This window comes from Puma concolor, chromosome B2, assembly GCF_028749965.1.
Source record: "Puma concolor isolate L17-30 chromosome B2, mPumCon1.1.hap2, whole genome shotgun sequence".
NCBI classification, from domain to species: domain Eukaryota; kingdom Metazoa; phylum Chordata; class Mammalia; order Carnivora; family Felidae; genus Puma; species Puma concolor.
This window is the reverse complement of record NC_141671.1, coordinates 79913762-79925791: the sequence shown is the minus strand read 5'-3', so window position 1 is coordinate 79925791 and position 12030 is coordinate 79913762. Positions and strand designations below refer to the sequence as shown.

Here is a 12030-nt window from a genome sequence, read left to right as displayed (position 1 = left end):
CTCCTTTGCCTATTTATACCTCAGACCAACTTAAAATGTCACCAGGATTCATTTTTTATTTCACTTCTATTCTACCACTTACCAACAGGTATTGAGATATTTTTAGTGTATCAGTGTCACTTGCTAGACAATTAGTTTCTGAAGAACAAATGTGTAATATCTGTGTTACCCATATATATCTGATGGGCTCAAGTGAGTTTAGTAGATAACACAAAAGAACATTGGGGATGGAGCTTCATGTACTACAGAAGAGTAACTCATAGGAATGCTAATGGAACGAGGATCTGGAAGACATACCAGGAAGCTGATCCTTCCTCATCCCAGGAAATTAAGGGACTGAAAAGCTGCCACCACAAAGGGTGGCAAGAGAAATGCCATGATTGGTTAAAAGCCTATGAGACACTGAATATACAAACTGCCAAAAGCTAGACCTTATATGACAATAGAACTCAGATCCACAACCTCTATAGCTGTAGGTATAAGCCCGGAACAGACAGGACTTGGCCAGCTTCCCTATTTTTTTGCTACCCATGCCCCCACCTTCCAACTAAGGACCAACCAGAGAAAGCCAACTATGCCCACCAAACCATTCACATAAGAGCCCCAACTTTGAGTTAGCCTGCTTCCATTTTCCCCATGTCAACAATCTCCAGTCAGAGCATGCTTGAAGCCTTCCCCTTTTTTTCACTATAAGGGTTTCCCACTTTCCCTGCCTGCTTTGGAGTTTCTGCCAATGGCCAGTGATGATGATTGACTCCCTTGCTATAGAAAACTTTGAATAAATAGCCTCTGTTCTTATTTGGGTAGTCTTCATTTACTCCCATACCTGATTTCAGTTAAAGAGATGGATAAAATATACTAAGAAAAGGCTATAGATATAAAAGTTTATTTCCTTTGTACTCTAAATACTTATTGTCTAAAATGACAAGGTACTGTAAAAAGGGTGAGAGGGAAGAATTCCACTGAGTCACACAGGGATGAGATTTTCAAAGCCAAGCTTTGAGGGCAGGCACCTCTTATGATTAAGGTGACTGAGAATTAGAAGGACAAGAGAGCTCAGTGCCTGTAGAGAACATGCTGACGTAAGAGAGGACACAAGAGAAGTTAATATTCTGCTCCTCAAAAAAAAAAAAAAAAAAAGACTACAAAAGACAAAGATATACTTTAAATGATTAGAGGAAGCTGAAAGTGCTCTAAATCTCATAGATTAGCACAATAGATGGATATAGAAAGAAAGAGAGAGCAACTACCATTGTTCTAGTCACTGCATGGTATAATCTGAGAATAGTTTCATGCTTCCGTATGTGCTTAAAATTAGAAGACAATCTTACAATGTAAAGCTGGCAAATTATATGCAAAGAACTCTGTATACATCCCACTAGTTTATATAAGTAATTTAAATTACCCACTCTATGACTAACAACACATTAGAGTTCCCTAACCTATAGCTCTCAGCTTTAGCACCATCTTCCTGGAAACTCCCACACCATGAGAGCCAAGTGGAGGGAGAAGCAAATACACAGGCTGAAGCGAGAAAGAAGAAAGATGAGGCAGAGTTCCAAGTAAATGGCCAGTGTATACATCCATGGAAGCCACAGGAGCAGAAACAAGGAAAGCTAGAGGCCAGGGACGCTGGTAGAAATTGTTGGACAGCATGCCTATTTTCTAGAAATTGATTCAATGAATCTAGAACATTGCCATCTTATCACAACAACTACCCTTGAGAGACCCACCCTGCTCGTACCAAAACAATCCCTTTTGGTCCTGTGCCCTGGACCTGTAACTTTTGGGACTAATTCTGCTTTAATTTGTGGCTGAATGTAACACATGTACAAAATGTCATCTCTTCTGCTGTCTTAGCTGAAGAAAAACAAATTCCCCAACCTATAAATAATTTTAGAAAATATTGTTACAAACCAATTTTATAGCTTTTCTTCTCAATTCCCATTCATTCCACTCATATGATCTCACAATCGTTGGTGGCAATATGTGCGTATCTGTTTGTGTGCTACTTTCACACTTTGTAATTGGTTTTATATGATGTTTGTCAACATCTTTCATCTAAAGAAATGAAGTTCTGTAATTAGTATTTATTAAAAAGCAGCATTATTTAGAGATAACTAAAAATAAACTGACAAAAAGATTAGAAAAATAAGAATTTTTCAACATGGAATATACTCATAAAGACAGCAGAGAAAATAAGCTAATAGTAGTGAACTAAATGTGATAATTTTCCTGGGCATTATGGCTTTCTTTGTACCTGACTTTGTGAACTTAATATGGGAGGTATATTTTGGGAGGGGAAAACCTAACATTCATTCAAGTCAAATGCCCCTCTCCAATTTTCACAATCGGTAGCATACATGAATACTTTGTTGAAAACTGACTGAAGGGGCGCCTGGGTGGCGCAGTCGGTTGAGCGTCCGACTTCAGCCAGGTCACGATCTCGCGGTCCGTGAGTTCGAGCCCCGCGTCGGGCTCTGGGCTGATGGCTCAGAGCCTGGAGCCTGTTTCCGATTCTGTGTCTCCCTCTCTCTCTGCCCCTCGCCCGTTCATGCTCTGTCTCTCTCTGTCCCAAAAATAAATAAAAAACGTTGAAAAAAAAATTTAAAAAAAAAAAAGAAAACTGACTGAAGTTTAAAATAGCCATTAAATGTTAAATATGAATCACATTTGTTTAAAGTATCAAAACATCTTTAGGATATATCTAAACCCCAAACTATGCATACACTTGATTTTGTTTTAGTTGGATATTTTGATTTTCTGCTGGGATACCCACAAGCTCACTATTAAAATATTAAATATTAATTCCAGGCTAAATAAGATATGATTGTGCTATATATGAAGTTGCTGGAGAGGGTGGTAGGGGTTTAAGGAACTCAGATCATAGTGCACAGGAGGGACAGATTAACTTTTTTTTAATTCCAATGTAACTAACACAGTGTTATATTAGTTTCAGGTGTATAATATAGTGATTCAACAATTCTGTACATTACTCTGTACTCATCACGATAAGTGGACTCTTAATTCCCTTCACCTATTTCACCCATCTCCTCACCTACCTCTCCTCTAACAACCACAAGTTTGTTCTCTGTATTTAACAGTCTGGTTTTTTTGTCTCTTTATCTCTTTGCCCATTTGCTTTTGTTTCTTAAACTCCACATACGAATGAAATCATATGGTATTTGTCTTTCTCTGACTGTCTTATTTCACTTGGCATTACATCCTCCTGATCCATCCATGTTGTTACAAATGGCAAGGTTTCATTCTTTGTTATGCCTGAGTAATATTCCATTATATGTATGTGTATATATATGTATATGTGTATATATATATACACATATATGTGTATATGTGTGTGTATATATATGTATATACATATGCATACACACATATATATGCCATGTAAGATTACATATACATATGTACATATGTACATATACATACACACACACACACACATATATATATATATATATATATATGCCATGTAAGATTAACTTCTTACTCAAATCAAACAGCAGATAATTACTGATTGCCTACGACCTAACATAAGATATAATTTTTTTTGCCTTCAGAACGATGATGTGATATAGTTGGGTAGATAAAAACATGTTGCAAGATGATTAGCAATATTACACAGTACAAGTAAATGGCAAGTAAATAATTATAAGAACTATAGCTTTGAAATATGAAGGGAGAAAACTCACTTCCATAGGTACTTAAGGTCACTGAAGAAGAGCTGGGAATTAAATACACAGAAAGAAAGGAAAAAACAAGACCCAAAATATAGGGGAAAATTGTTTAATGGAAAACTATGCATTATCTACATATAGCATACATTTCTGATGATCTGATTCTAACCTTTCACTGTCTTTGAAGTATCTTACAACTCTGTAAATTATAAATAAGTGGTGGTATGGTCAAATAATTCTTGTCTATAGACATGCAAATTCATAATTCCTTCAAGGTTTTTTATGGAACCTGACAATATAAATTCTCAAATTTATATGGAAAGTAAAGACTCAAGTATAGCCAAGATCCTTTAGAGAGGAAAGGGTGGGAGAACTTACTCTACTAGGTATCAAAACTTACTATAAAGCTATAGTAAGATATAGATACAGGAATTTTTTAAAAATTGAACTGAATAGAATAGAGAGATTAAAAATTAAGCCTGTGCATATAAGACACTATAGATATGGAGAAAGGAAAGAGTACTGAACAAATGGTCTGGGAAAATTCATTACTCAAATAGAAAAAAAATTAAAATTGGATCTTCACCTCCCAATAGACACAAAAATCAAATCCAAGTCAATTAAAGAGTCAGGTGTGAAAGGCAAATCCAAAATCCGTATTTTTTTACAAAACAATATAGGAGAATATTTTTATGATCTAAGATACATGAAAATTTCTTAAACAAGACAAAATTTGAGACGTGAAGAAAAGATTAATAAATGACATATTAAAATGAAAAACTTTCATTCATGAGAAGACATCACAAAAAGAATGAAAAACAGAGGGGTGCCTGGGTGGCTCAGTCGGTTGAGCATCTAACTCCTGGTTTTGGCTCAGGTCAAAGTATTCACATAGGCTACCAATTGTGAAAATTGGAGAGGGGCATTTGACTTAGGAATGAGTGATGTTAGGTTTTCCCCTCCCAAAATACACCTCCCATATTAAGTTCATGGGTTCAAACCCCATATATGGGGTTCTGCGCTAGCAGTGTGGAGCCTGCTTGGGATTCTTTCTCCCTCTTCCTCTTTCTCTGCCCCTTCCCTGCCTGTGCTCGCTCTCTCTCTTTCTCAAAATAAATAAATAAGCTTTAAAAAAAACAGAATGAAATACAAAACTGGGAGAGCACAAGCCAGTGGAACACAATTAAAAGCCCAGAAACAAACCCATTCCATATGAGAATTGTTAATTCAATGGAGGGGTCGTCATACTGAGTGGGAAAACCATGTATTAATATTAGCATCACCAGTCACTGCTGGGATCACATACAGTTTTAGAAGTGGGCACAGTAGAAAATAGAACTAATACCATTAAGCTTTATTAAGATATAATTAATGAAACTAGTACTTATTAAAAAAAACAAAATGGTATTATGAATGGGACAACCTAATATAATAAACATAAAAATTCTTTTATTATTTTAATTCAATTCCAGTTAAAATCTCAGTAAGATTTTGGGGGAAACTTAGCAAATTTATTAAGAAAACTACCATGCATGACTAAGACAATTTTGAAAAAATACAAGGCAAAGGAAAGAGCTTGCCCTATCAGGTAATAAAATATATCAGAAAGTATTATCTTACAACTCTAAGTTATCACCTGTGTTATCTGTGCTAAGTTCTTTAATTTTAGATAAGGAAATCCTACAGACTCAGTTATTTATCTAAACGTAGTCTTTCTCTTCCAGATTTTTCCAGTCTAATTTATCAATTTGACTCCTTATCTTGTTTTCATTATTCTTTGTGGATTTCATTAGTTTCCTTCTTCGGGGTGAATCTCTTTCCAATAGCATTAAAGGCCCTCTTCTGATCCAGTCTCTGTTTGGACTTTGGAACTATTCTACAACAAGGTATAACTTTCTAATTAACTATACTTTTAAATGTCATAAATTCTTAAAATACTGACTCTGCTTACCTGAGAATATGGAATGAGGGTTTCGAACTGTTGATGAAGTTCCAGTAGCTGAATTAATTCTGCATTTTTTTTTGCTTTTTCCTTAATTAAATCCATATAATTTTCAGGACTTTCTGCAAATAAATATGCAGCATCTCTGGTATTAAAAGTGTAATACTTTTCTTTATATTTCAAAATTCCAATTGCTGGATTTCCTGAAAATTAAGAAAAGGAAATGAATGAGATATAAAATAGTAAGTGATTCTATGTTTGTAATACATCCATAGAATCATCCCCTACATACTGCATATTTAACATATGACTTATGCATATTTAACATGTTTTCATTTTGTTAAAATGCTACAATTAGCAATTTTAAATTATACATTTTGTTAAATTCTATTTTATGTGAAATTCATATTAAATTAATTTTAACAAATGGTTTTATATAAAAATTATTTTACTATACAGATCTAAAATGTTTGAAAATCTTTTATGAGAAGGCACGTAGTCATCTCGTGGTTTCAAATCTCCTTTAACTAAACTAACTACTACAAGCATTGTTTTAAAAATAATTCTATAAAAACTACAAAAATGGGACAACTTACCCAAAATACATTTCCTTTTTTTTTTTTTTTTAAGATTTTTACTTTTAAGTAATCTCTACACCCAACATGGGGCTCAAACTCATGACCCCAAGATCAAGAGCTGCATGCTCCACCAACCAAGCCAACCAGGCATCCCCAAAATACAAGTCTCTATGTTAGAAAGTATTTCCCACTGTGAACAGATACTACAAAAATAAGGGTTATTAAATATCCACATAGTTGGTGGGAATTATATATGAAACAATAGTACTGCCTTATTTATTTTTTCATTTGTTCAACAAAATTTATTGGCCCTATTCCTGGCACTAAGGAAATAAAAACAAAATTGCTGCTCTCAACAAATCAACAAATATACCATAGGCCAGAGAGTACTGCAAAAAAAGGTTAAAAATAAAGCCAAGGGGCACCTGGCCAGTTAAGTATCCAATTCTTGATTTCAGCTCAAGTCACGATCTCAGGTCATGAGATCTGAGTCCCGCATTGGGTTCTGCGCTGGGTGTGGAGCCTGCTTAAGATTCATTCCCCGCCCCCCTCAAAAAAAAAAAAATAAGCTTGTTAAACACATAATAAAAGGAAGAAGGGTGTGGTTGATATTTTAAATTGGGTGATCTAGGAATGCTAAATAAAATGAAGGAGGAAGGTATGTAGCTATCTGGGGGATAGACAGAGTTTTCCAAGTAGAGGGAATAAATAGCAAGCATAAAGGCTCTGAGGTGAAAATGGGCTTGAGATGTTCAAGAACAACAAGAAAGCCAGTGAGGCTTGAGTAGGCAAGGGAAAGTGATTGGCAATAAAACCGGTGTAGTCATTGAAAAGGATCCTAACTAGTTAGTAAGCCTTGGGATTTAAGTCATGTGGTCTATAGTCCTGAATGGAAGGAGAAAAGTCCTACAGAATTCCTCTTAGTGCAGTTTGCTGCTGCCCAGAAAATAATGTAGCAAACAGAAATAATGTAGTGAACAAAGTAGTCAGGGCTAGCTTATTCAGAGAGGATTCTGAAACCCATAGCCCCACAAGCTCTTCTACTTTCCTATTTCTCTCTCTTTATTAGAATCCCAGATAGTGGAAGCTTGAAGAGGCCAAACAGACCTCCTATACTAGAAGCCAGGCTCCCCTGAACCTTAGCCCATAGCTTTTTCAATTATATCATGCTACCTCTGTCATCACCCTACAGCTATGGTTCTTTGCGTTTGTGTCTCTTGTGACTCCCTTCCTTTCTTATTTGTGATGGATGGATGGATGGATGGATGGATGGATGATGCATGGATGGATGCATGGATGGATGGAAGGAAGGAAGGAAGGAAGGAAGGGAAGAAGGAAGGAAGAAGGAAAGAAGGAAGGAAGGGGAAAGAAAAGGAAAAGAGAAGAGAAGAGAAGGAAAGAAAGAAACCATCTATATTCCATCACTTCTTATTTCTTCACGGCTTTTGATTGTTACCGCCCCCCCACCCCCACCAGTATCACTGACCCTCATGGGGCCTCAGAATACTATTCTCTCAGCTCCCTATGGTAAACCTCTTACTTCCATTATGAAAAATCTAATACCATAAAAAATGAGTCAGGGGCATCTTGGTGGCTCAGTCAGTTGAAGAGTCCAATTCTTGGTTTTGGCTCAGGTCATGATCTCACAGCTCGTGAGTTCGAGCCCTGCATTGGGCTCTGTGCTGACAATACAAGAGCCTGTTTAGAATTCTCTCTCTCACCTTCTCTCTCTGCCCCTCCCCTCACATGCACTCTCTTTCTCTCTCTCAAAAATAAACTTAAAAAAAAGTCAGTATGCATGTTCTCTAGCCTGTATGTAGTTCCTATAATTCTTTCTAATAAAAAAAGTAATATCCAACTACGAAATATAACAAAAGAAATGACAAAGAAAGAAGAAAAGGAAAAAAGAGGTTAATGGTGTAAGGTAAATCAGAAATAATTTTGTCCAACTGTTTTCATTCTAGCCCTGACTTTTTATTTCCAATTCACACAGCACTTTTTGGATAATAATTTATTTCACCTCAATTTCTGACTTACTCTTTGTTAGAGGAGAAGCTCTAGTAATATACACAGAGAGATTTTATTTGATAAAATATTGGCCATTTCCTTAGGTGGATCTGACTTATACAGAAATCCTGATCTATGTTAATAGAACACAACCATAAAGCAACAGAGTATTTTTTTAATCAACATAATCAGCCAAATTAGTGTTGCTCTTTCAACTAATTACTTTGGAAGATGATCTATTTTAGTAACGCCATGTGAATTTCTGGAGTCCCTCATTGGCCATATGAGTCATCCCTCTTTTATGATAATGTAGCATCCAGATTTCATTATATACACATTCTATCACTTATTTGTTTTCGTTTCTAAATGTGGAAGCTTCATGAATTTGCATGTCATCCTTGCGCAGGGGCCATGCTGATCTTCTCTGTATTGCTCCGATTTTAGTATATATGCTGCCGAAGCGAGCACCTCACTTATCATTTGTGTGTAATTCTTGCTTATGTCAGTCCACCAGATTATTCTGTGAGCACTTCAAAGATGAAGATTTTGGTCTGGATCATCTTTGTGGCTCCTTTCCTAGTTCACCGTCAGATCCCATAAAGTTTTAAAAAATGATAAGTGAAAAAAAAAATGAGTAAGTTAAGTGACAAGGATGGCTTTATTTAAAGAAAAAATGGGAAGTCAAAGCAATATCATTTCCCACAATATACCTGGAAGAAGAAGACCATCTGTTGTAGCAAATGTATAAGCACAAAATCCTCGATACTGAATTAACAATTTATCAAAATTGGCCGTTGTTTCTGGGAAAAGCCATTCTTGTTTTCTGAAATCCACCGGACGTACTCTATCTTCTAAAATAAAAGAGGACAAGAAAAACTTCAGTCAAGGAGAAGAGTAAACAACCCAAGAAAATAAGCAGAAAAGGCTGGCTGTTGTGTGACTAAAATAGAGAGAGATCAAATTCATTCAAGACTGTATGGCTCTTCATAATACACTAGGTGTAGGTGAGCAAATTCTTTAAATGTGATGCTCCTATACTAGGACTATTGCTTCCTGAAACAGCTGAGAATGTTCTGAGCAGAAAGCTTCAAGGAAATCTCTCTTAGTAATTTAATTTTGATAACAAGGTGCACAATCTTTGTTCTTTACACTTTTAAAAATCCTTCCTAATGGTGGCTGGCTTACTTATTTACATGTGATAAACAAATAGTCCACATTTTCTACACAAACAAAAACACATATCTGTAAAACATTGATCCCAAAGGTTCTTAGCTTTGGCAATCCTACTATACTTCTGGGTCTGGCTCTACATCAAAACAGCAATACCACAAATGCCCTTGTGACTACAACTAGAAGTAAATGCATACTTTGGGGAAAATAAACCTTCCTTCTTTTTTCCTGATATGCCTGAAAGTCTCAAAACAGAGAGGAGACGTGGCAAGTGTTAATCAAATTCTTTTAGAAGAACATTCGGTCTCCCAATTCACTGGAGCAGTAACGTGATAAATAGTGTTCTGGTGAATAAAAAGTTGTGACATATAGTGGAAAGTGACATGTTTAACTCCAAGAAGTAAACTGTCTTGCCAATAATGGTGAGTTTAATATCTACTGTTGAAGTAGTTTAATATTTACTGCTGAAGTGACTTTAACCTTTTTTTAAATTTTTTTTTAACATTTATTTATTTTTGAGAGAGATGAGAGCACGAGCCGGGAAGGGGCAGAGGGAGAGGGAGTTACAGAATTCAAAGCAGGCTCCAAGCTCTGAGTTGTCAGCACAGAGGCAGATGCGGGGCCCAAACCCACGAACTGTGAGACCATTACCTGAGCCGAAGTCAGACACTTAAACAACTGAGCCACCCAGGTGCCCCTAAGTGACTTTAACTTTTTAATTTCACTTGGTATTTGTGTAGATATGCTGTTTTAATAAAATAAAATAAGTAGGAAAAACTTTAAGTGGAAGGATGCTTTTCAGTCTTTCTAATTTAGTTTTCAAGTTTATTTTTTAAGTCCAGTAGTTGAAGAATGGAAATTACAACTTCATTTTTATTCTCCACTTACACAAAATTTGAATTTGTAAAAGAAATTTAGAGAGTAAATTATCAAATGTCATTTTCTGGAAAAAACTTTCTTTTTAGGCAACAATGCCCAGACTCTATTTTGGCATTTCTCAAGAACTTCACATTGTCTTTAAGACAAAAGATACCAAAAAAGTAAAAAGCAGTTTGTTGATAAAGACAGCCTTCTTATAAGAATCAGTGCATCTCTTAAAGGGTCTAAAATAAGCTCAATTATACAGGGATAAATTTCATTGATTTATAAATTTCAGCCTGAATCTGAGGTAGATATATGGCAAATGACATGCTAAAGAAATAGAGCTCTAAATATGGCAAACATTAATATCTTCTCCTACTATAAATCAATAATAAGATCACTAAGACTACAACAGAAACACATAGGCAAGGAAAATCATTGTTAACCAAAACCCTGACAATAACATTAAGAATGCTTATTATTGGGGGCACCTGGGTGGCTCAGTAGGTTAAGCAGCCGATTCTTGATTTTGGCTCAGATCATGACCTTGGCTCAGATCACGATCTCATGGTCTGCATTGATCAAGTCCTGCATTGGGCTCTGCACTTATAGTGTGGAACCTGCTTGGGATTCTCTCTCTTCCCCTCCCCACTTGCTCTCTGTCTCAAAATAAATAAATAAACATTAATTTTTTTTTACAAAAGAATGCTTATTATTGGATAGTAAGGTACTTAGCTTACATATTTTCTGTTTCCTGCACTTTTCATAATGAACATTAGTACTCTTTTAATCAAGAAAGATGTTTAATACCTTATCAAAAGGATAGAGCATGAAAATTTTACTTTTTTTAAAAACAAACTTTATGCTCAACATGGGGCTCTAACTCATGACCCCAAGATCAAGCGTTGGATGCTCCACTGACTGACCCAGCCAGATGCCCCAAGCGTGAAAATTTTAAAAGAGTGCCTTTATTCTAGAGGCACTTTTAAGAGGAAGAGGAAGTCAAGGATGGTTTCTATTACCCATGTGTTCCTTCATCCTACACACATCAGTCTTCACAGTCAGCCCATCAAGAAGATTCTGCATTACTTTCTCAGGAAAGAGGAGTTCATGAGCACCCAAGAATGGCTCAAGGTGAGTTGTCAAATTACTGAGGACACTAATCAAAACAGTTTCATCCTGGAAGCTAGTCCACAGATTGGAAAGTGCAATGAAGATGGGCTGAAGAAAAGAATGTTTAAAATGTAACTGTTTAATAAAATTACAAATCACTGTGCTCTTAAAAACAAAAACAAATTTGTGTTAGTAAAGAAATTCTTCCTGAAGACAAGTCAAAGTCTTGTGAAGTTAAACAATAAAATCTACATAGCAATAGGATTCATAAATTATGAGAAAAAAACTTGTATTTTATTTCAAACTATTCATGTTGGTGTGATTGTCATAAAGTTAATTTACCACCCCCCCAAAAAGCCAAACACATTGATCACCTAAGAAAGATTTATGGATGCTTGACCCCAAAAAGCCAAGAGGAAAATATCTTCTTTTTGTAAAAAAGCTAAATATGACTCATTACTATTAGATTTATCTGGTTCAATCATGATTAAAAGAACCTGAAAGTCTACAGATATATCTTGAGGCATATCTTGTGAGCTGCAAGTTAAAGATTTTAGATTAGTGAGATAAAAACTTTTTTTTAATGTTTATATTATTTATTTTGGGGAGAGGCTGAGAGAGAGAGAGAGAGAGAGAGGGAGGGAGGGAGATTGGGGGAGGGGCA

The 12030-nt window shown here is 35.7% G+C and overlaps 1 protein-coding gene and 1 non-coding gene across 7 annotated transcripts in view; both read right to left on the bottom strand.

The window, feature by feature from the left end:
- Positions 1–12030, bottom strand: part of CFAP206 (cilia and flagella associated protein 206) — a 44174-nt gene that overhangs the window by 8571 nt on the left and 23573 nt on the right. For 5 of the 6 annotated variants that reach the window (XM_086707382.1, XM_025926116.2, XM_086707381.1 and 2 more), the window contains 4 exons: positions 11276–11474; positions 8933–9073; positions 5647–5840; positions 1918–2061 (listed from right to left, as the gene is read on the bottom strand). In XM_086707382.1, the coding sequence (XP_086563508.1) occupies positions 1918–2061; positions 5647–5840; positions 8933–9073; positions 11276–11474 (678 nt within the window). The remainder of the gene's footprint in view (positions 1–1917; positions 2062–5646; positions 5841–8932; positions 9074–11275; positions 11475–12030) is intronic. The other variant, XM_086707384.1, reaches the window with a different exon arrangement.
- LOC112862942 (U6 spliceosomal RNA) lies at positions 8585–8690 on the bottom strand. Its single transcript, XR_003223803.2, has one exon. It is a non-coding gene; the product is annotated as a U6 spliceosomal RNA (small nuclear RNA).